Genomic DNA, 24213 nt, shown 5'->3' on the forward strand with positions numbered 1-24213 from the left:
CCCCAATATATGACAATATTAGTAACTTTTGAAAATTTGAAGTACTAAAATTTCTGTAATAACTAATAAACTGACTAAATTCTTACATAAATTATACAATGTACAAAAAATATTCTCATAGAATTTATATTCTAACACCTAATATATCATTCAAAGAAGGAGAAAATATACCTAAATTATATCATACACAAAAGAACAAAAATGAAAAACAAAATTGCATCAGAATTGCTTGATTTTCTAGTTTTAAACGTATGTTTGTTCTCGTGAGATGCTCAATCAAGATTCTATTTTAAGTATCAAAGAGACAATATTGCCCAAATTGTTGGCGTTAAAGGTGTCAAGAGTTAATATTCTATCCAAGCTAGATTAGCATCTTAGAAATGTGAACTCATTATGTTTTCACGTACAAACTAATCTCACAGCGTGAGGATTTTTATTAGAGAGAGAACATTGAGGGTTTAGGAAAAAGAAAACAGAACGCAACAAGGAGATTATCAAGCATGTGGCTGATAGGAGAATCCATTAACAGTGAGACCACCATCAATACAAATAGTTTGACCTGTGATATATGAAGCTGCAGGTAGACACAAGAAGACCACTAGTGATGCAACTTCATTCGGCTCTCCAACACGGCCAAGTGGAGTTCTACTCAACAATGCCTCCTTGAAACTGATGTCGTCAAGAAACTTTAAGAAACACAATTGAGAAATTATTAGAAGGACTGACGTTGATACAATATTCAGACAAGAAACAATGTTATAGTTGTATACATGTTGAGACAGGGGAGTCGTGATAGCATTTGGCGCAACAACATTGGTTCTTATGCCGTCTTTTGCCCATTCACATGCCAAATTTTTAGCTAGCTGATGCAGAGCTCCTGTAAAAAGATATATAAAACAAACATTTAAGACCCTCCTTTTCGGGACTTGGTATTGCCTCTAGTAGCAACACCAACACGTAGTTACCTTTGGCTAGAGAAAAAATGGATCCGCAAGCCATCGATACAACACCTCCGATAGAGGAAATGAAGACGATACTTCCAAATCCTGAAGCCTTTATCAAAGGATGAGAAAGCTGGCTAAGATGGTAAGCAGATTCCAAGTTTGTTGAGATATGGAATGAGAAGTCTTCTGCCACATTCTCAATCGTTGGCTTGTTGCGAATTCCACCTACATTGTTTACCTATGTTTCACAAAATGAGTCTTCATAAGTTTGCCTCACGAAAATGCTAAACTCGATCAGTTTCTTTAAGATCAAGTTACTTACTAAGATGTTGAGTTTGCCACCGAACAGAGAGGATACAGTTTGCATCAGTTTTTCTCTCTCGGGACGAGATGTCACATCACAGACTGAGCCACTCACTTGAAACCTTTTCTTTTCCCATTCGCTTAAACTTTGATTAAGCTTAACTTCAGATATATCACATACATGGACTCTAGCTCCAAAACCAGCCAACTCCTCTACTATTGCATACCTAAACATTCCATAAACATAAATTTCTTGAAATCTTGATCTTTCATGATATTATATAAGGAAACAGAACAATAGGTGAAATAGGTGTTACAGAGAGAGTATAGAAGCGATATAAACCCGATTCCGCTGGCTCCACCGGTCACAAGAGCAGTCATACTTTGAAGACTCCATCTGTTTTTATCTATCGTGACTACCTATGTCTTATCACTAACCAGAGATTCCACTGATTAATTATATATAGTATGAAGATAGATCACTAAACCTTTAAATATGAGGTGCATGGATATATTAATAAGCATCCATAGGGAACATATATAAAACCTATTAAACATTGGCCAACTTCCATAGTGATATCTGCCAAGTTTAATAGCAATGAACGACAATGCCATAGATGAAGTGGATCATATGAGTGCAAATTAACGAGTATGTTTGTATGAGTGATGGAAATGTTTGTACCAAAAAACATGACTAAAATATCTAAATAAGTGGTTCCAAGCAAAAATGACTATTTATAGTCAAAATGTTCGACCAAACTTAATTACTCATTTGTTGTTTTTATAATAAAATCAGTCACAAATAAATACTGAAACTAGAAGTCATGATTATGGTGAACATAATTCGGTAAAGATTTCACGTGTTTAGGTAACAACACACATCAAATAGGCTTCTTTCTTTCTCTCTTTGGTAAAACTTCTCTTGCAACTTATTTCTCAAGAACGTTGAAATAGTCGTTGTTGAATTGATGGTCTGACGGCTGAGGCTGCTGAATAGCCATTTCTACTTGGTAATGTATATATGAGTTAATGGTCCTGCTTAAAAAATGACATTCTGTTGTCAAATCATTGGCCACAACTTACTCATATGTCTAATTCAATAACTTTACTCACAAAAGACAACGGAAAGTCGGGAACTAGAAGTAAAAAAGGTGAACATTCCGGCAAAATTTGTGTTTAATGTTAACTACTTGACGTGGATAGAGTCCCTCCTTTTATTGACGTGACAAAAAAATATTATACTTGACGTGGGTAGTCTTCTTCCTTTGTTACAACTTTTACTGCAAACTTCTCTTCCAACTTTTACTTACTTTTAATTTCATTAATATTTGTACCATTTTCATGCTTAATAAAATCTTCAAATTTGATATATAAATATATATGTTTTTTTCTCGATTGGAGCGAAAAGGCAAATATTTCTTTATACTTTTGGTGCAACTAATGATGGATCTTTGACATTTTAAATTTTAATGATATATTTTGTAAAACAGAAAGGAAATAAATTTTTAATTTTTTTTTTTTTCTGAATGAAACTTTTTAAATTTTCACTCACTTTTGGGTATACAGTTTGTGCCATAGAGACGCGCGCCATGTCTCCATTGAGTCATCATTACATAGGGATTGTAAAGCATAGTGTGATGCTACAAGAGTTTGTCTTTGAGAATGAGCTTTGTATATCTAGTTATTTAGGGTCTGAGATGAAGATCGAGTATGAGAGTTATATATTGCTGCAAGTTGTTGGCATTGCAAGTGTAATCAAAGCTTCTATCCAAGAGAGATTATCATCTCCACAATGGAATTATATTGTGATATCATTTAGTTTTTAATTATTAAGAAACTCATAGTTGTGAGTTTTTATTTGAGAGAAAACATTGAGAATTTAAGACAAACAAAACAGAACACCACAATGCCATTCTCAAGCCTGTAGTTGATAGGAGAAACCATTAACAGTGAGACCACCATCAACACAAATGGTCTGGCCTGTGATATAAGAAGCCGCAGGTAGACACAAGAAAGCCACAAGTGATGCGACTTCATTCGGCTCTCCAACACGACCAAGTGGAGTCCTACTCAACAATCCGTACTTGAAACTAATGTCCTCAAGATACTTGAAGGAAAAAAAATTAAGAGATGGTTAGAGGGAACTATGATTTGTTACAATCACAAGAAAATGTAAAAAAGTCGTTATTATTACAGATTGAGACAGAGGAGTATTGATGACATTTGGTGCAACAGCGTTGGCTCGTACGCCATGTTTTGCCCATTCACATGCCAAATTTTTAGCTAGCTGAATCAAAGCTCCTGTAAACAAATTAACAATACACAGAAAAAAAAAAATACAACACTCGGTGTTAATCAGTAAGTCTTGCAATGAACTTCATCTATGCTTCTAATAGTAACTATATATGTCTCTGGTTACCTTTCGTTAGACCATAAATGGATCCAGCGTCAAAAGATATTATCCCTGCAACCGAGGAAACAAAGACGATGCTTCCATAGCCTGAAGCCTTTAGGAGTGGATGTGAAAGTTGGCAAAAATGGTAAGCAGCTTCCACGTTTGTTGAGATATGGAAAGCGAAATCGTCTTCAGTATATTCTGTTGTTGGCTTTGAGCGGATTCCACCTACATTGTTTACCTGTGCATTTTGAAAATAAAGAGTCTTTTAAGAGTTTTCTCATGCTTAACTTGATTATTATATATCTTTAAGAATAATTTACTTACAAGAATGTTGACTTTGCCATCAAACTGTGAGGAGATGGTTTGCATCAACTTTTCTCTCCCGGGACGAGAGGTTACATCACAGACTGAGCCACTCACTTGAAACCCTTTCTTTTCCCACTCGCTTAAACTTTGATTAAGCTTAGCTTCAGATATGTCACATACATGAACTCTAGCTCCAAAACCAGCCAACTCCTCTACTATGGCATACCTAAACAATACACAAAACTTAAAATTCCTTGAAATCTTTGACCATCTAGGATGTTAAAGTAGAAGCATAACAATAGGTAACAAAGATGATAAAGAGAAAAGAATTACAAACCCGATTCCGCTGGCTCCACCGGTTACAAGAGCAGTCATACCTTGAAGACTCCATCTTTTATCCATTTTCCTTGTATGTTACATGCAAATGATCAGAGAAGTGATACACATTATTATATAGACAATATATGAGATAAGTGCGAATTAATGATTTTGTTTGTATGTGAGGTGGAGACGTTAACCATAGTCCATAATAAAGAACATGACAAAAGTTAATGGTCAAGAGGAAAACTGGACTATTAATAGTCAAAATCTTGACATAAAAGTCCACTTTTGTAGAATCAGTTGTCGTTTATAGAAGTTGTAAACATTGCACGTGTGTTTAGGTAACCAAAATAAGGTAAACGATTCTATCATACCTTCAGTGCTTATCTTCTGGTTTGGTTTCATGATCATCCCACTTTACCAAACATTCAAAAGTTTAACCCATTGTATGATAAAACCACATTTGTCCCTTTCTCTCTTCTACTGAATGAGTTTTTTCTTGAATATTTGCTACATTTGGGAAGTTGTAATTATGCTCTTTTGATTTCTAGCCATTATTGGATCTTTAAATCATTATTTGCTTTTTCTCTCCTTCTCGCTTCTATTGAAGTACTATTATCATATTTTTTATTTTTTATTTTTTATTTTGTGTGGTGAAGAGAACCTTTAATATTGCTTAAGTACTGTTGGAATAATTCACGAGACAACATGTCCCTATACTCCACAATAAAATGGATGATTCCCGAGCTTAAAAAATTGTCATATATCTTAGAGATAACTTGCTCGTTAATAATTTTTAGCTCATATATATATCATCATCCTTATGGGCCAGGGCTGGTGGTCACTACGGCGATCTACATGATAACTCGGTTGCCATACTACGAAATGTAATAAAGATTCCCCTCCATTTTTGTCATAATTAATTAAAAAAAAACAGATAGTTCATTAGTGAAATTTAAGGATAATAAATTAATAACAGGTTAAGGGTAACTATTTGTAGATAAGATGAATAGAAAGAGTTTTATCTTTGAGTTCATATTTTGTCACTCATGTAATAATTTGATTTAAAAGGACATTTTTTCTTCAATTTGTCCCATTATGCATTCTACCATACATTATTGAGTATACCTAAACTACCTTTTAAAAAAATTGAAACTAATTTTTAAGCAATTTTAAAATTTTATTTCCCTAAAAACAAATTAATAAATAAAGAAGAGGTTGCCAAAAGGTGTTTTTGATGAAAAAAGGTGTTTTTGATGAATAAAAATGTGTTTTAACAATGACAAAAAATTATTCTGCAAAATCTAGAATACATATTCTAAAGATATTAGATTATGAATTCTACGTGCTATACATGTTCTAAATATGATTGTTTACAAATTCTACGCATTGTACCTTTTCTGTAATCTTTAGAACAGATTTATCTTCTAAAACTTTTAGAAGTCGGAATTTATATGTGTTCTACAAAAACTAGAATATATATTCTACACATAACTCTATATTCTAAAAATATTAGAATTTGTTTTCTTCACTTTATACATATTCTACAAAAGTCAGAATATGAAATCTACATTTTATCATGTGCCCTGCGGAAATTAGAAGATATATTCTACACTTTATTCTATGTTGTTCATAATTTAAAAAATATATTTTACAAAGTCTAGACTTATGTTAAACAAGGTAACTGAATCCTAAATTTAAGGAAACAAAATATTTACGTAATCCCGAAATTATGCAAATCATATATATTCTTAAAGATTACGTTCTAACACGTTTAGAAAACGTGTTCTGAAAACATTATTAATCGATTACCTTAGGTTTAAGAGAGATTTTCTTCATTCTTTTCGTCACTTTCCTACGCTTGTAAACCTAAATTTTGTGTTCTTTCATTCAAGAGTTGATTTTGCAAAATGTTGCAAATCTATGTAACATGTGGTATATAGAGATGTATCGGGCAAAATGAATGGAGATTTATTGTTGATGAAGAAAACGTGGGAAACTTCTTACTTTTCAAGCCAATTCAACTCTTGAAGAGCTAAAGTTGATGGTTTTGGAAGACTATGAAATACAGTCACTAAACATGGTTGATGTGGAATGATCGCCAAGTGATTCTCCTCCGGTTGTTATGATGAATGATCGCCAAGTGAAAAATTATGTTGCTTATTGGAGAATGAAGAATAACATACGGTTGTGTGTGACGTTTAAAACCACAGTGAATGATAGAAGCAATAATGATTTGAATAAGGAACCAAGTGATTCAAGTGAGGGAGGCGTTGACAGTCTCCTCCGTGAAAAGCAGCAAAAAATTGTGAGCAAAGCAAAACCGAATGATTGTAACTTCATAACTTCTAAAGACGCTGAAGTTGGTGCTAGATCTATGATGGTTGATTCTATGGTAAAAAAGAGGCAATATTTCAAAAGCAAGGAAGCTTTACAGGCAAGTTTAGAATTTTTTGCCATGAAGTATAACTTCAATTACAGAGTTACTAAATCTAGTACAAGATTATGGTGTATACGCTGTATTGATAATGTTTGCAAATGGCGTGTTCGTGCTGAGTGCTTAGAAGGGTCTACGTGTTGGAAAATCAACAAGTATGTGGGTAGCCATACTTGTGCTCCTTCAAGGAAAACGAAATTTGGTAGAACACCTTCAGCAAGAACAATCGGGAATCTCATCAAACATAATTATGAAGGTGTCAAGGAGGGACCTAAACCCAATGACATCATTAATATTATGCGTACGGAGAATGGATGTGAGGTAACTTATTCCCAAGCTTGGGAATCTCTTGAGTATGCAGTTAACGAAGTAAGAGGAATCCCAGAGAAAAGTTTTACTAAGATACCTAACTACTTGGACATGCTAAAAGAGGCGAATCCTGGTACGCATACAAATTATGATATTGATTGTGATGGTAGATTCAAGTATCTATTCATTTCATTTGGTCAATCAATAAGAGGGTTCTACAAGAAAATTCGGAAGGTAATTGTACTTGACGGAACGTTTTTAAAGAGCAAATACAAAGGAGTTCTACTAGTTGTTACGACCGTAGATGGTAACTCTAATTTGTATCCAATTGCATTTGGGATTGCTGATTCTGAGAATGATGCTTCATGGGAGTGGTTTTTAATGCAGGTTAAGGTTGTTATTGCGGATGACAAAGATTTAGCTTTTGTGTTAGATCGACATATATTTATTGGTAAAATGATTGGAAAAATCTACCCGTTGGCTAATCTTGGCATTTGCATCCACCACTTGATAGGTAATGTGGTAACAAATTATAAAGGAAGAGGTGTGGCTGGACGTGTTGCAAAAGCGTCAAAAGCGTATAGAGTTGCTGAGTTTGATAAACATTTTGAGGAAATTTGCAATATTAGTCCGGCGATTGGAGGTTATCTAGAGGAGGCCGATGTTAAAAAATGGGCTAGATGTCATTTTCCTGGATATAGATATGACATTAACACCAACAACCCTGCTGAATCAATAAATTCAGCTTTGAGATCACCGAGAGAGTATCCAATAATTTCTTTGTTAGATAGCATTAGAGAAATGTTAACCCGCTGGTTTTATGAGCGTAAGGCATTAAGTGCGCAGCAGAACGACCCTTTAACCGTTGAGGTGGAGAAGAAGATTTCTAGAAGAATAGAGAAGGGTGAAAAGTTAAAAGCTTATCCTATTTCTCAATTCATATTACAGATTAAAGGTAAATGCGTAGATTATATTGTTGATTTGGAGAAGAGGACTTGTTCATGTGGAAAGTTCGACATAGGAAAACTTTTTTGTAGACATGCCATAAAAGCAGCTTTTAGTGTTGGGAAAAGTCTGTACCCATATGCTGATGATGTGTTCACTACTGCTTCATGGAGATCATTGTACGAGGAAACCATTAATCTTATAGGTGTTCCTGAAGATGAATGGTGTGTTCGTGAAACTGTTGGTGATGTAAAAATTATACCACCTGAGACAAGAAAAGGAGCTGGTAGAAGAAGAAAAAGAAGATATGAATCAGTGGAAGACAAGATAAGATCGTCACAAGGAGCGAAGGCCACAATAGATCGACATGTGAAAACACGATCTAATAATAGGTTTGTTCAACAACTGTTACACATCATTTCAAATACATGTTTTAGTTTCTTTAATTTAACATTCATTATTTTTTTAATATTCTCAGGATGGTCTTGCTAGTAAAATGGAGGATTAAAAGCATGATATCCCAAATCTTTGAGGATTTATAATGTAGTCTTCTTCGTCACTATTTGGAGTTCACGTTATTAGATATCTTATGTTTTTTTATTTTGAATTTCTTATGTTTCAAATACATGTTATTGGCTTTCTTATGTTTTTTTATTTATTTTGAATTTCTTATGTTTCAAAATAATGGAAATAGATTTGGGGGAAAAATCCCTAAAATCTTTCGATCGAGAGAGAGAGCTGTGGGATTTTTTTTTTTTTTTTTTTTTTTTTTTTTTTTTTTTTTTTTTTTTTTTTTGTAGAAATCGGGAGCTGTGGGATTTAATTTTGGAAATATTTTATAGATTCTTAATTTGAATTAAGGGAATTGAATTTTTTTTTCTATAGTATTGCAATAAGAGGTATAATAGAGTATTTCTGTATAATAAAACTCAATATACCAAACTTTGAAAAAAAGGCATAATGGGACAAATTGAAGAAAAAATATCCTTTAAAATCAAATTCTCCTATTTTTATAGGAAAACACTCTCTTTACGATGATTTAAGTTTTAATAGGATTTTATGGAAATTCTTTGAAATCAAATCTTCAAAATGTTTTCATCAGTGGATCTTAGAGTAGATTTTCAAATCACTAATTAATAATAACATTAGATTTTAAATTCAAAAAAAATAACATTAGATTTCTTTAAGTTTTTTAAAAATCCATGGGTGAATAACATTGTTTTACTTGGATAAAATATGATACATGAGAATATATATATCGTTGGACGTTCTTCGCGAGACCAACCCAAAAGACAAGACTTGGACGTTCTTCACGAGACCAACCCAAAAGACAAGACTCGGCTCAATTGCTCAAGCCAGTGGCTGATAGGAGAAGCCACTAACTGTAAGACCTCCATCAACACAAATGGTCTGACCAGTAATATATGAAGCAGCAGGAAGACACAGAAAAGCTACAAGTGATGCAACTTCGCTTGGTTCTCCAGCACGACCAAGTGGAGTTCTACTGGACAAACTCTGGTTAAAACCGGTGTCTCCGAGAAACTGATTATTCAAAAAATTGTAAGAAACAAGGATAGGATGTGGATGATGTTATTTGTAAAAGACCAAAAAATGAAGAAAAAAAAAGTAAGAGGGAGTATTTTACGGATTTAATCAGTGCAGTGTTGATAAAATTAGGAGCAACAGCGTTAGCTCTTATGCCGTCGTTTGCCCATTCACAAGCCAAATTTCTTGCTAGCTGATTCAAAGCTCCTGTACATATACACACAAGAAAAAAGATGAACTACTACGACGAGACTTCTTATAGGATTTTCAAAGAAAATTAGAACTAATGTTGATATACAAAACTTTTCTAGACAATTAGAACTAATGGTCAACCAACTAGTCTTGTTTGTGTCAATATTCTCCTTATATATGTTATTGAATATGAATGAAAACCCTATATTTTGATAGTCTGATCATATATAGTTCTGACACGAAAAGTGTCAGAACTACAACGAAACCTATATCTAAACTATTATGAGTTGGAAAATATATAAAATATACATCCCAACTACTATGACTTGTGATATCATAATTTTTGCCTATCATACTAAAACATTAGCTTCTTTTGTTTTTGTCAAATATTAAACGTAATTAAAAGGTCTCTATTTAGTTTTAGAAATTTCATATATACATAGGATATTATATATTTCGTCTAGTAAAATGGACAATCTCTCTATTGATTAGTCAGTTCAGCAAAGAACCCTGGTTACCTTTCGTTAGACCATAAATGGATGCAGCATCAAATGATACAATCCCTGCTATAGAGGAAATAAAGATGATGCTTCCATAGCCTGAAGCCTTTAGCATTGGATGTGAAAGCTGGCTAAGATGATAAGCAGATTCCAAGTTTGTAGAAATATGGATTGAGAAGTCGTCTGCCTCATATTCTATTGTTGGCTTTGTGAGAATTGTACCAACGTTGTTCACCTATATGTTAAACAGATAAAAGTAAGAAAAACCACTTACGATATATGTCTTTTGTTACTGGCCTAAAAGAATATGCATAGTTTCTCAAATTAAGATTAACTTACAAGAATGTTCAGCTTGCCATCGAATACCGTTGTGACAGTTTGCATAAGTGTTTCTCTCTCTTGACGAATGGATGCATCACAGACCGAACCACTCACTTGAAACCCTTTTTTCTCCCATTCACATAAACTTTCATTGAGAAGAGTTTTGGATATGTCACATACATGGATTTTGGCCCCAAAACCGGATAGTTCCTCTACTATTGCATGACTAAAACAATCCACACCAAAACAAAATTTAGCGACAACATCTTACATAAATCTAAAAGAATGGGCAAAAATTATGATTTAGGGAGAGAAGAAAGACGAACCCGATTCCACTGGCTCCACCAGTTACAAGGGCAGTCATACCTTGAAGACTCCATCTTTTATCCATTCTATGTTTGCATGTGACTAGCAAAGAACAGAGATGCTACATAACATATATAGAGTCATAATATATAAAATATTAACGATAAGCCGTGGTTCATTTGATCGTAAATCTTTAAAGATATTTAAATAAATAATTAAATAAATATATATCTATATATATATATATATTATAAACCCGATCAACACATTTTCTAATCTACATCGATCCTACAGATCACTACATGATTTTTTTTGTCGTATTTTCATTGGTGCGGTTCTAAATCATTTTCTGAAATATCTATCATGATATTGCTCCAGTTCAAGCACGTCTAAACTGTGGAAATTTTTTACAACATTTAACGGCAAATACAAAATACATTTTGGTAAGATAAGTGACCAAAACTTTTAAAATTATGCACATGCACTACCATATTTTCTAAAATCAGAATATTACATATATGTTATGATTTTACGCAATAAAACGTAGACATTTTTATTTATAATATTCATTTTAGTTTATTTTCAAAAGTATGATTTACAAATTAAATTTAAAATTTATATTTAGATTCGTAATACTTTATTAATTTTTGTTTTCACCGTATCGGTAGATATGACAATGTACGTGTTTAGACAGACATCAGTTCGAAAATACCACAATCTATTGAATATATACGTAAAAATTCTGTAGAAGTTTTTTTTTAAATTCGTATATTTGTCCAAAATAACCTAAAAATACCATTAAAAAACTTCCTAGTGGGTTTAAATATTCCTTTAAAAAAACCGTTACAAAATGAGGTGTTCCTTGATAGTATTTTCTTTGTTCAAATGCATTTCTATTATTACTAATTATTTGGTAGGACCCAAAACCGATAGAGAGGTGCGCATACATGGGAAAATATATGAGCATGTAATCTGTAATCGTGCCTTGATCTTAAATTATTTGTTGCTGGGGGAAAGAATCAAGAAATCACGAGATAAAACACGACAAAGCCGTTCTCGTCGTGAGAGTTTAAGACAAACAAAAAAAACGCGACAAAGACGGAACAACAACAACAAAAAATAAGTATATATAATCATGTTGTATTACAATTAACATGTAAAATCAGAGACATAGACGTAACAACAACAAAATAGAATAAGCATAATCTTGTTTATGTTACAATCATTTAAATTCAGTGACAGAGACGGAACAACAACAATGAAATAAGTGCGCTATAATCATGTTGTGTTGTGTTACAATTAACATTCTTAAATTCAGTGACATAGACGGTAATATATACTCTCTCAAATCTCAATGCTATTAACATTCTCAAGTTATGTTGCTTCGGGTCGTTGATGAGAGTATCCAACTATCCATGTTCCTAACAAAGCACCAATCAACAACTACCAAAGCCGGCCAGTAAACCACGATCAATAAAATGTCAAATAGACCTGAGTTGAAGCATATAGCATTTTGATTTTGAAAGATTAATTGCCGCAAAGTTGTTAGTGCCGCGGGTGTAATTGAATCTTCTATTCATAATGGAATTGTGAATTCATTTATATCTTCATGTAGAAACTCATAGAGAGAAATTTTTTATTAGAGATATAGAGAACGTTGAGTGTTTAAGGAAACTACAAACCAAACACAACAAGCTAGGCCATTTTCAAGCCTGTGGTTTATAGGAGAAACCGTTAACCGTCAGGCCTCCATCAACACAAATAGTTTGACCTGTGATATATGAAGCTGCTGGTAGACACAAGAAGACCACTACTGATGCAACTTCATTCGGCTCTCCAACACGGCCAAGTGGAGTTCTACTCAACAATGCCTTCTTCAAACTGACGTCCTCAAGAAACTTTTATAAACAAAAAATTGAGAAATGATTAGAGGAATAGAGGTTGTTAAAATTCACAACAATGAAAAAAAAAAAAAAGAGTTTTATATTATTTGTTTATTACAGATTGAGACTGAGCAGTCTTGACAGCATTAGGTGCAACAGCATTAGCTCTTATGCCGTATTTTGCCCATTCACATGCCAAATTTCTAGCTAGCTGATTCAGGGCTCCTGTAAAATAAATTAACAAAACATTTTTTTTGTTGAAGTAAAAAAAAAAAATACTACTCCTTGTTGATTTTGCAATGAATAGCCTCTAGTAGCAACTTAGCTAGGTTAACTTAAGTTACCTTTTGTAAGACCATAAATGGATCCAATGTCGAATGATATAACCCCTGCAACCGAGGAAAGGAAGATGATGCTTCCATAGCCTGAAGCCTTCAAGAGAGGATGTGAAAGTTGGCAAAAATGGTAAGCACCTTCCAAGTTTGTTGAGATATGGAAAGTCCAATCATCTGCTACATATTCTGTTGTTGGCTTTCCCCGGAGTACGCCCACGTTATTAACCTATGTTGTAAAAAACAAATTCTCTCATATATGAATTTTAGTTATAGAGTATGCGTAGTTGTTTCTATATAATGATCATTTACTTACAAGAATGTTGAGTTTGCCATCGAACAGGGATGAGACGGTTTGCATCAGCTTTTCTCTCTGAGGACGAGAGGTTACATCACAAACTGAACCACTCACTTGAAACCCTTTCTTTTCCCATTCGCTTAAACTTTGATTGAGCAGAGTTTCAGATATATCGCACACATGGATTCTAGCTCCAAAACCAGCTAACTCTTCTACTATGGCATACCTAAACATAACATTCCACAAAACTTTAATTCCTTCAAATAGTGACCATTTAGAAGCAGAACAATGGGGTTAAAGAGGTGATATAGAAAGATAGACAAACCCGATTCCGCTGGCTCCACCGGTCACAAGAGCAGTCATACCTTGAAGACTCCATCGTTTATCCATTTTCCTTGCTTGTTACTAGCAATGATAATAATATATATACAATCAATGTGGATCAGATAAAGTCTTAATTATTGAGTTAGTTTGTATGTGTGGTTCAGAAGTGATGTAGTAGTCAAAAGAGAGCATGGCTAGAATATCTAAGTTAGTGGTCCTCACCAAAAAATGAAATTTTTTAGATATTATTCATTTCGCTTAAGTTATAGTGTGTTGAAAAAGTCTTAATACATCGATAACTTCTAATATGATTTTGACTTCTTCGCAATTAAATCTTTCGTAAAACAGTGAATATGAGAAATAACTTTTTAAGCTTTTGCATTTAGTTTTGGATGACTACAATGATTGTTTGTGCCATACAGACGCCATCTCTCCTCTGAGTCATCATTGCATATTTGCATAGGGATTGTAAAGCATGGTGTGTTGTCACATGATTCTGTATTTGGATGACTGTTGAAGTTGAAGACCATCTTCTCATTTGAGTCCAAGTTTTACTCTGCTTTTGTCTGCTCTGTTACTGCAAAAGGGCTTACTTTTTCTTAATCGGAAACCTATCCTTGCTAGGTTTCTTGTTCATCCTGTTTTACGAATACTCAAATCTTAACCATTGTATAACATTAGGAAAGGGTATAAGAGAGAATGTCGACCTTCTGCGATTTGCATAAGTGTTTCTCTCTTGTGGAAAGAATCCACATAGAATTTTATTGAGCAGAGTTTTTGACAGGTTACAAGGCCAATAGGGAGTTTAGGATATTAAGACAAGAACATAACATGACCATTCTCAAGCCTGCTGCTGATAAGAGAAGCCATTAACAGTGAAACCTCCATCAGCACAAATGGTTTGGCCAGTTATATAAGAAGCTGCAGGAAGACACAAGAACACCACTAGTGATGCAACTTCATTCGGCTCTCCTTAGCGACCAAGTGGAATTCTACTCAACAATGCATCCTTGACACTGACGTCCTCAAGATACTTAAAGAATACACAATGCAGAAAATATTAGAGGAACTCAGGTTGTTGTTATATTCACACAAAAACATGTAAAAAGTTGTCTTTGATTTATTACAGATTGACACATAGGAGTTGTGATAGCATTTGGCGCAACAGCATTGGCTCTTATGCCGTCTTTTGCCCATTCACATGCCAAATTTTTAGCTAGCTGATTCAAAGCTCCTATAAAAATACAACAACAACAAAAAACAACCCTTCTTGGTTAGTCAGTCTTGCAATGAACTGCCTCTAGTACAAACCATGCATGGTTACCTTTAGTTAGACTATAAATGGATGCACCATCAAGTGATACAATCCCTGCAACAGATGAAACAAAGACGATGCTTCCATTGCCTGAAGCCTTTAAGAGAGGATGTGAAAGCTGACTAAAATGGAAAGCAGCTTCCAAATTTATTGACATGTGGAAAGAGAAATCTTCTTCAACATATTCTGTTGTTAGCTTCCCACGAAGTACACCAACATTATTAACCTATAACATATATGCTTAGGCGTTTGCATTAGATTTCTATTAAGGAGTACTACTATACTATAAGTTAATTTCACTTACTAAAATGTTGAGTTTGCCGTGGAACAGCGAGGAGATGGTTTGCATCAGCTTTTCTCTCTCGGGACGAGAGCTTACATCACAAACTGATCCACTCACTTGAAACCCTTTCTTTTCCCATTCGCTTAAACTTTGAGTAAGCAGAGTTTCAGATATGTCACATACATGGATTCTAGCTCCAAAACTAGCTAACTCATCCACTATGGCATACCTAAACACTCTTGACCTATCAGGAAGCTAAACAGCAAACAGAACAATAGATTGAAAAGTTGATGTAGAGATAAAATAGAGAAGAAAGACGAACCCAATTCCGCTGGCTCCACCGGTGACAAGAGCAGTCATACTTTGAAGACTCCATCTTTTATCCATCTTTCTTGTATCTTACTTGAATTGAAGCGACCATGCCACAGATTTGATCTGTTTATAATGAATATGGATCAGATAAGTGTGTAGTGGCGGCTAAATTAAAATATCTAAGCTAGTGGTCCAAAAAGATAACTAAAACTACAAGTCAGACTCGTGCACCAATTACGGTAAACGTCTCCACGTCTTTATATAAAATAACTAAAGAAAAATTACTAATATGTACTCTAAAAATTGGTTTATTTTTCATATGTATCCACAGATTTGATATGTTTATAATGAATGTGGATCAGATAAGTGTGTAGTGGCGGCTAAATTAAAATATCTAAGCTAGTGGTCCAAAAGGATAACTAAAACTACAAGTCAGACTCGTGCACCAATTACGGTAAACGTCTCCACGTCTTTATATAAAATTAGATAATTAAGAAAAGATGTTCACAGGGGCCAGAAAGACTCGGTCATAGGAACTTAGAGATAGGTGCTGGTGCTGAAGTTGCGAATGAAGCTGGACCAAGAAGATAGGTCACAAGTGGCCTTACTCTCTTTGTTTCGGAATGAGGATGGGAATCTTGTATGTCGATTTAGCAAACCAATGCCTTAAGCCACAGTCCGCACATCGTGCGGGTTTAAAAATTATCGAAAAAAATAAATCCTAAATCTTAAACAATTTTTTAAAAATAGATAAAGAAATTTTATTTATTTTTCAAATTTAAAACGACTTCTCAATTACTCGATCAACCAGCTCTTGTTTCATTACCGAAATCATCAACATTATTCAGAAAAGACAACTCTAAATATTGACCAAAAACATCAACCACCGACTTATCTTCCAAACTTATAATGTTACTAACTGTAGAATCACTTTTAGAACCTCCATCAGTGTCTCCATCCTCGATTAAATTAGCGGGCTTATCTATCTTAACATTTTTGTGCTATCCTCTCTTATCTTTGTATCCAAACAAGTCTCAACAAAATTCTCTACAATCCTTACAACCAAACACAATCATTTCCTTATTTGATAATATTAATTTCCTAAAAACTATTTACCTAATTTAAATCAATATTAAAATATAATTCTCCTTGCACTTTTATTTAATCTTATATTTAATTATTTTAATTACTATTTAATACATAAAGTTAATAAAATTTTAGATTTTTTCAGCATATGATGTGATTTGAATTTTTATAAACGGATATATATATTTTAAAATTTTTCTTAGGATATTTATAACCAAACAAGTATATCCACATATAGAGGTCGAAATACATTTTTAAAGTACAATAGGGTGTCATCACTTTTTGGCTTTTTGCCAACTTCGGTCAGATTTTAACTAAAATTATAACCGATTCAATTATCTGGATCCTCCTTAAGATTACCGAATATTTTGGGTCGGTTTTTAATCCATAGCATACTTATTTACATCCAAGTAATGCCAATTAATGTCCTTTGTATTTTAGGAAAGATCTAATTTACATACCGAATTTTTAGGGCTGAGTTTGACAAAAAGAATTAATAACACAAATTCTGCAATAACATCCCTATAATATAGCAACTAATTCAAGATGAATACATCTTAGGAAATATTTAATTTGCGTTTAATAAACGATTACATATTTGCTAAATTCTTATTAGCTTTAAATGTACACTATTAATCCAATAATATCAATTGAGAATCAAAATAAGAATATGTCATATCATTCATTCCTAAATCATAACTAACCAAATCATAAAATTTATATTCTCAACTAGCGAATAAAGAGTTTATACAAAACCTATCTACAACCGTTAACAATATATATATAGCTGCAATTCACTATCGACTACAAGCACCACTAAACTATTGCAGTATCATATCAACAAAATAATAGACCCCTCGTGTACCACGGGGTAAAACCTAGTATATTTCGATTTCATTTCATTGCATCTGATAACTTCCATTAAAAAAACCGCGTGAATCAAAGACCCACACAATAAATCGACAAAATTATATCAGAAAAAAAAATCAAAGATCAAAAGCTTTCGATATAAACATGTAATGTTATGTAGATATAATGTTATTTTATTAATTTGTTGTCCTATTATGTTTCAAAATAATAATTTTTTACATAAATTATGTTATTCTTTTTAAATTTGTTATTCACTGTTTATTTATTAATAATAATATACAAGCTTTGTGAATTACTTTTTATACATGTCAAAATCTTATTGAAATAACACGTATAATATAAGTAACATATAATGGAAAATAGATTAGTTTTGTTCATTTTCTTTTTTGATTTAATTTTTTTTAGATATAAACATGCAAATTTTACTTAGATTTAATGTTCTTTTCTAAATTAGCTGTTTTAAAAAAATAAATTTTGACACGTGTTAACATCTCATCAGTGTACTGACACATGTCATGATCATGTTAAAGGCTAATTTGAAAACCCTACTTTATAGAGTAAGATTTTTTATATAATAAAAAAATTAGTTCAAACTTAAAAGCTTTTTTCCTAAGACTGCCACTCGGTTCTTCATGATCTTGGTTTTTTTCGCATGTGCCTTCACAAATCTTGTTGCAGTGCTCAGTGTTCGAAATTGGCTAACCATAGAGACATAAAATTTATTTATTTATCTTTTTGTGCAAACAAAGACATAAAATTTAATATGTTATGATAGATAGTATCATTATACAACCAAATATGAATGGCAAGTAGTATATTTATTTTACCATGTAGTGGTTGAGAATATTTGTAACAGTGAAACTTTGATATGGATGACACATAGTATAATTATCTTAATTGTTTTTTTAAATATAGTTAGATTGCAATTATCTTACGCTTTGTTTTACTAAACTTTGAAACTGTGATTTTTTATCGTTAAACTTGACACTTGTCTTGATCTGATGAGTTACTAACTTTGATATTTAATCGTGAAAATTGACATGTGTCATGATCTGGTGAGTTACTAACTTTGAGAACCAAGGTTTATATAATAAGATAACTAAAGAAAGAATTACCAAGATGTACTCTAAAAATTGGTTTATTTTTCATATGTATAATTTTTTTTGAAATTTGCTCAGATATTTATTGTCGAGGGTATAATTACAATTTACCACTTAGGTTAATTTTTTATTTTTTTGTTCTGAAAATATTAAAAAAATACACAACAGCAAATGATTCCACGTCATTATTAACAGTGAACATCTGATTTAAATAATTCCACGGCTGAGTTATAATATTTAAGGAAAAACGAAAGGATTCATAGATTGATATGACGGCTGAGTTATAATGCTTGGTGGATGACTTATGACAATAAATAATCTGAAAGTGAATGTCTGATTTATATTACTTCACGGCTTAAGTTATAATACGTAAGGGAAACCGAAAGGTCTCATAGATTCATATGACGGCTGATTTATAATGCTTCGTGGCTGACTTATTAGTCGTTTCATCCTTCCTCGCGTTCAATCCGTAACCATCGAGAACAAGCTTCACAAACTTGTCGTGTGTTGTTTCCGCATCTATCTGCACAACTCTACACCCTTTATCATCGATGTTAAATACATATTTATGTTTCTTTACCCAATTACCAGAAACAACAATTAGCGGAACTGGATCCATGAAAGAAAATGAAGAAGAATGAGGAAAATTAAGAAGTGAAGAACAAGGTAAAGAACTTCACTTTTGAACCAGGTGAAGAAGTTGGAAGTCGAAAAAACGAGGTTTCGTATTTCCGGAGAAGATGATGACATGGAATGATGACATGGATGATGCGTCCGAAGTGGCAAGTCAGCCACCAAACAAACATGTAAATCAGCCTAATTAAATCAGCCATAAAACAAGATTATAACTCAACCGCAACATGAATACTATTACAGTAATTAAAAAACAAAAAAATGGCTGCCAAGTTCAGCTGCTTAATCAACTGAAACTTTATAACTTAGCCGTATTGTTTAATAAGTCAACCGTAACTGAATGATATTCTAGTCATTAATCTTTTGCTACTAAGTCAGTCGTAAAACGACCGAGTTGTCCGATAAGTCAGCTTATCACGGCAGAGTTATAGTGTTTAACCATAACTCAGCCTTAACGACATCTCATAAGTCAGTCGTTGTTCATAACTCAGCCAGCCAGAAAAAATTAATTCAGCCATGTCGTAGTGATAACTCAGCCAAAATTTTGACAACTCAACCATCGGGTAAAAACTCAGCCGTAAGGACGGCTCAGCCAGATTTCATTAAGTCAGTTGTAACGCTTAGCTGAGTTATGCTCTAAGTCAGCCGTTCGCTCTTACTGAAATTTTTTTCCATAAATCAGCCCCAACATACCATAAGTCAGCCGTCATTGTCTCTGTAAAAGCGTTACGGCTGAGTTATTTAATACACATCAGCGATTTCTGACGTAGCGTCTGACGTGGCAATGACATTTTTGTAATTACGTTTTTCCGGTAACATAAAACAAGGGAACGCTATGTATTTTTAAAATACCTGAAATATCCTAGTAATAATAAAAAGATTTGTTGATTCTGGTAATATTACCTAGTTTGGAGTACATCTGAGTAATCTCCCATAACTAAAATGGAACTGTTACCTTCACACTTTTGATGTGGCAAATGATGGATATGTTTAGTTGTCATGGTTTACTCTTTGGTATAGATTAGTCACTCAAAAGCTAGGTTGCATGGAAAGGGAAACGGATACGCGGAAGCGAAACGTTTTGGAAACGAGAAACGACTTTTTCTAAAATTAGCAAATGGAAACGTTTTGGAAACGTATGGATATATACATGTGTATACATATATATATATATANATATATATATATATATATATATATATATATCTATAAATATATAATAAAACACTAAACATAAAAATCATATCAAAAAGCTTCAAAATATAAATTTTCAAAATATAAATTTTAAATAGTTTTATTAAAACACTAATAATATTATATATTTATATCTATAATAAAGTTTTATATTTCTAAATTATTTAATTATTAAGTTTTAAACTAAAAAAAAGGTTTCTGTCGTGTTTCCAAAATGGAAATAGAGTTTCCATCGTGTTTCCAACCAGAAATTTCTAGGAATCATGTTTTTGTGTCTTGTTTCCGAGTTTCCTTGAGTTTCCGTTTCCAAACCTTTCGGAAACGGAAAACGGAGCTCAAAAAGATTTCCCATGCAACATAGCTCAAAAGTCAAAAGAATTAACTGCTTAACATAGTGTCTTTTTGTTTGTAAAAATTGTGCTGTCTAAAGTAAACTCTCTACATGGGACAGAAACTCATCATAAGCTCTCATAGCTTGAGAGTTTTTATTAGAGAGAACAGAAAACGTGAAAAGCTCAATATATATATGTATATATTTTTATTGAAAATAATGTAAATTAGATTCAAAAAAAAAAAAAGTTTTTACATTGTATGCAACGTTTGTTTGAAGAGTTAAATTTACACTTTAAAGATTGAAACTAGAAAAGTTCATTATAAAGCTTGTGGCTGATAAGAGAAGCCATTAACAGTGAACCCTCCATCAACACAAATGGTTTGACCAGTAATATAAGAAGCTGCAGGAAGGCACAAGAAGACCACAAGTGATCCAACTTCGTTCGGCTCTCCAGCACGGCCAAGTGGAGTTCTATTGAACAATCCTTCCTTGAAACTTACGTCCTCAAGATACTTTAAGAATACACAATTGAGAAATTATTAGAGGAATTGAGGTTGTTACATTCACACCAAGTATATTTAGAAGTCGTCTTTTGTTTTATTACAGATTGAGACATAGGAGTATTGACGATATTAGGAGCAACAGCGTTGGCTCTGATGCCGTCTTTTGCCCATTCACATGCCAAATTTTTAGCTAGCTGAATCAAAGCACCTACAAAAGAAATGAAGAACAAGAAATAAAAACCAGTCTTGGTTTGCTAGTCTTGCAATAAACTGCCTCTAGTACAAACCGTCTTGGTTACCTTTCGTTAGACTATAAATGGATCCACATGAAACTGATACAATCCCCGTAGTCGAGGAAATAAAGACGATGCTTCCATTTCCGGAAGCCTTTAAGAGAGGATGTGAAAGCTGGCTAAAATGGAAAGCAGCTTCCAAATTTATTGATATGTGGAAAGATAAATCTTCTTCCACATAATCTGTTGTTGGCTTCCCACGAATTACACCCACGTTATTTACACATATATTATGAACATATATGCTTAAGCGTTTGCATTACAATTCTGTTAAGGAGTACTCATTGAAGAACTAGGCTTAGGTGTTTATGTATATCAAGATCGTTTACTTACTAGAATGTTGAGTTTGCAATCGAACAGTGAGGAGACGGTTTGCATAAGATTTCTCTCTCGGGACGAGAGGTTACATCACAGACCGAGCCACTCACTTGAAACCCTTTCTTTTTCCATTCGCTTAAACTTTGATTAAGCAGAGTTTTGGATATGTCGCATACATGGATTCTAGCTCCAAAACAAGCTAACTCCTCTACTATGGCATACCTAAACACGCTTGACCCATCAGGATGGGTACATAGGAAAGATATGATGTATATAGAAAATATAAGAAAGACTAACCCAATTCCGCTGGCTCCACCGGTCACAAGAGCATTCATACTTTCAAGACTCCATCTTTTATCCATATTTCTTGTATCTTACTTGAATTAAAGTGACCAGAAATGCCACAGATTTTATGTATATATACTAATACAATGATAAATGTGGATCAAATAAGTGTGTGGTGGAAATGTTATGTAGCCATAAGAGAGTTAGAGAGAACATGACTAAAAAATCTAAGTTAGTGGTCCCTTGCAAAAATGACTTTTCAAAAATCTTTCAACCAATACTTAACTTCATTTTTTCTTTTCAATATCTTCACTCATAAAAGACAACTGAAACTATAAGTCAGACTCGTACGTGAACCAAATACAGTAAACGTTTATTTCCACGTTTATATTTAAAATAACAAGAAGGCAACTGTTAATTTCACACTTTGGATATATATGAAAAATGATGGATATTTAGTTGAAACCCTTTCTTTTCCCATTCGCTTAAACTTTGATTGAGCTTAGTTTCAGATATGTCACATACATGGATTCTAGCTCCAAAACCAGCTAACTCCTCCACTATGGCATACCTAAACAATACGCAAACTTATATTCCTTGAAATCTTGACCATTTAGGATGTTATAATAGAAGCATATAACAGAGGGTACTAGAGATGATAAAGAGAAGAGAAAGACAATCCCGATTCCGCTAGCTGCACCGGTTACAAGAGCTGTCTTACCTTGAAGACTCCATCTTTTATCCATTTTTCTTGTATGTTACTAGAAGTGACCAAAATGCCACAAAGTATAAGTATACTATGAATGTGGATCAGATAAGTGTCAATTATAAAGTATGGGTCCGAATAGTAACCGTAGATTTAGTAGTGCGGAACAAAAAATTTGATAGTGTGGTACGGTTCAAGCAAAATTGGCTTTTTATATAGTCAACATCTTCAATAGAGACACCATCTGTCGGTCTGTCCATTGAGTCATCATTTTGCATAGGGATTGTAAAGCATAATACTGTTATATTACCTGATTATGTCTTTAGGCTTAGATCGAGTAAGTTGATGACTGTCGAAGCCCAACTTTCTTATCTGAGTCTTAAGTTGTGCTCTTCTTTTACTCTATATGACTATGTTATGAATGTTTACGAAGAGAGAGGAACTTAGTCCCAAAAAGTATAGCATTAACGCTAACAAATCCAAATCATCTATTCTGTTGACATTCAAAGGTTTGCTAACAGATCGAGGTTTCAAACCATTATTGATTTATTGTATATTGAATCTTCTTAAGTTTCAAATCAAACAAAAACAAACAATCAACGGTTTAGTGCTGAGGCTTGTAAGAAAAGCCGTTAATAGTGAAACCTCCATCAACGCAAATAGTTTGACCTGTTATATAAGAAGCTGCATGAAGACATAGAAATGCCACAAGCGATGAGACTTCATTTGCCTCTCCAACACGCCCCATCGGTGTCCTGCTCTCCACTGCTTTGTTAACCTTTTCATCACTGAGTATCTGAGAATTTTTTTCACTCATGTTAAAACTATGAAGTAATATTAATATAGCTTTGACTTAATTAATTAAAAATTCACATGTTATTATTTTAAAAAATTCTCTAAGAATTTGAGAGATGTTCACTTAAAATTAAATTACGAAGCAAGAAATATATAATCTTTGGCTTAAGTTAAAGATTCATATAATCATATGTAATAATTTTATTCTTTATCTTATTTTTTGTAGTATCAAGGAGATCTTTGGTTTTATAAATTTCTAATTAATAGCCTTACATCGGCAACTAAAGGAGTTGCTATGACCCATGGACACACAGAGTTAACCCTTATGTTGTCACTTGCCCACTCGCATGCTAAGTTTCTTCCCAGCTGATTCATAGCTCCTAAAACACACATTTATATAATTAAGTCTCAGAACACGATGCATCAGTCGCTGTTTGAATATATACATACATATAATATACCTTTAGTTGCTCCATAGATGGATGAACCGGTATGCACAACCCCAGAAACAGAGGAAATGAA

The 24213-nt window shown here is 33.2% G+C and overlaps 7 protein-coding genes and 1 pseudogene across 13 annotated transcripts in view; 1 reads left to right on the forward strand and 7 right to left on the reverse strand.

The window, feature by feature from the left end:
• On the reverse strand, positions 351 to 1806 carry LOC104749948 (tropinone reductase homolog At2g29340-like). 2 transcript variants are annotated; one of them, XM_010471663.2, is made up of 5 exons: positions 1591 to 1806; positions 1267 to 1474; positions 966 to 1182; positions 771 to 877; positions 351 to 686 (listed from the first exon to the last, which is right to left on the reverse strand). In XM_010471663.2, exons 1-5 carry the CDS (start codon positions 1626 to 1628, stop codon positions 495 to 497), a joined length of 762 nt encoding a protein of 253 aa, XP_010469965.1. In that variant the 5' UTR covers positions 1629 to 1806; the 3' UTR covers positions 351 to 494. The 2 variants fall into 2 exon arrangements, with proteins under 2 accessions (XP_010469965.1, XP_010469964.1); XM_010471662.2 differs by having other exon boundaries at positions 1565 to 1806.
• LOC104749949 (tropinone reductase homolog At2g29340-like) lies at positions 2998 to 4418 on the reverse strand. 2 transcript variants are annotated; one of them, XM_019238213.1, is made up of 5 exons: positions 4289 to 4418; positions 3970 to 4194; positions 3667 to 3883; positions 3442 to 3548; positions 2998 to 3354 (listed from the first exon to the last, which is right to left on the reverse strand). In XM_019238213.1, the coding sequence occupies exons 1-5, from the start codon at positions 4340 to 4342 to the stop codon at positions 3163 to 3165; spliced, it is 795 nt and encodes a 264-aa protein (XP_019093758.1). In that variant the 5' UTR covers positions 4343 to 4418; the 3' UTR covers positions 2998 to 3162. The 2 variants fall into 2 exon arrangements, with proteins under 2 accessions (XP_019093758.1, XP_010469966.1); XM_010471664.2 differs by having other exon boundaries at positions 3970 to 4177; positions 4289 to 4413.
• On the forward strand, positions 6401 to 8471 carry LOC104753423. The gene is made up of 2 exons (XM_010475679.1): positions 6401 to 8332; positions 8442 to 8471. The coding sequence occupies exons 1-2, from the start codon at positions 6401 to 6403 to the stop codon at positions 8469 to 8471; spliced, it is 1962 nt and encodes a 653-aa protein (XP_010473981.1).
• On the reverse strand, positions 9150 to 10957 carry LOC109125023 (tropinone reductase homolog At2g29330-like). Of its 2 annotated transcripts, none has more exons than XM_019238215.1 (5): positions 10844 to 10901; positions 10540 to 10748; positions 10219 to 10435; positions 9609 to 9715; positions 9150 to 9505 (listed from the first exon to the last, which is right to left on the reverse strand). In XM_019238215.1, exons 1-5 carry the CDS (start codon positions 10899 to 10901, stop codon positions 9314 to 9316), a joined length of 783 nt encoding a protein of 260 aa, XP_019093760.1. In that variant the 3' UTR covers positions 9150 to 9313. The 2 variants fall into 2 exon arrangements, with proteins under 2 accessions (XP_019093760.1, XP_019093759.1); XM_019238214.1 differs by having other exon boundaries at positions 9151 to 9505; positions 10540 to 10747; positions 10848 to 10957.
• On the reverse strand, positions 12434 to 13773 carry LOC104749950 (tropinone reductase homolog At2g29320-like). Of its 3 annotated transcripts, XM_019238212.1 has the most exons (6): positions 13666 to 13773; positions 13359 to 13566; positions 13184 to 13271; positions 13055 to 13099; positions 12829 to 12935; positions 12434 to 12725 (listed from the first exon to the last, which is right to left on the reverse strand). In XM_019238212.1, the coding sequence occupies exons 1-6, from the start codon at positions 13728 to 13730 to the stop codon at positions 12534 to 12536; spliced, it is 705 nt and encodes a 234-aa protein (XP_019093757.1). In that variant the 5' UTR covers positions 13731 to 13773; the 3' UTR covers positions 12434 to 12533. The 3 variants fall into 3 exon arrangements, with proteins under 3 accessions (XP_019093757.1, XP_019093756.1, XP_010469968.1); XM_019238211.1 differs by having other exon boundaries at positions 13055 to 13271; XM_010471666.2 differs by having other exon boundaries at positions 13055 to 13271; positions 13359 to 13588; positions 13662 to 13744.
• LOC104749951 (tropinone reductase homolog At2g29310-like) lies at positions 14342 to 15841 on the reverse strand. Its single transcript, XM_019238216.1, has 5 exons — positions 15585 to 15841; positions 15284 to 15491; positions 14989 to 15205; positions 14792 to 14898; positions 14342 to 14697 (listed from the first exon to the last, which is right to left on the reverse strand). The coding sequence occupies exons 1-5, from the start codon at positions 15647 to 15649 to the stop codon at positions 14638 to 14640; spliced, it is 657 nt and encodes a 218-aa protein (XP_019093761.1). The 5' UTR covers positions 15650 to 15841; the 3' UTR covers positions 14342 to 14637.
• On the reverse strand, positions 21025 to 22335 carry LOC104749953 (annotated as a pseudogene).
• Positions 23361 to 24213, reverse strand: part of LOC104749954 (tropinone reductase homolog At2g29150) — a 1976-nt gene continuing 1123 nt past the window's right edge. Inside the window, exons 4-6 of one of the 2 annotated variants that reach the window (XM_010471669.1) lie at positions 24153 to 24192; positions 23965 to 24071; positions 23361 to 23692 (exon numbers count right to left, since the gene is read on the reverse strand). In XM_010471669.1, coding sequence (XP_010469971.1) covers positions 23501 to 23692; positions 23965 to 24071; positions 24153 to 24192 — 339 coding nt within the window. In that variant the 3' untranslated portion in view covers positions 23361 to 23500. The remainder of the gene's footprint in view (positions 23693 to 23964; positions 24072 to 24152; positions 24193 to 24213) is intronic. The other variant, XM_010471668.1, reaches the window with a different exon arrangement.

Source organism: Camelina sativa, chromosome 16 (assembly GCF_000633955.1).
Source record: "Camelina sativa cultivar DH55 chromosome 16, Cs, whole genome shotgun sequence".
NCBI lineage: Eukaryota > Viridiplantae > Streptophyta > Magnoliopsida > Brassicales > Brassicaceae > Camelina > Camelina sativa.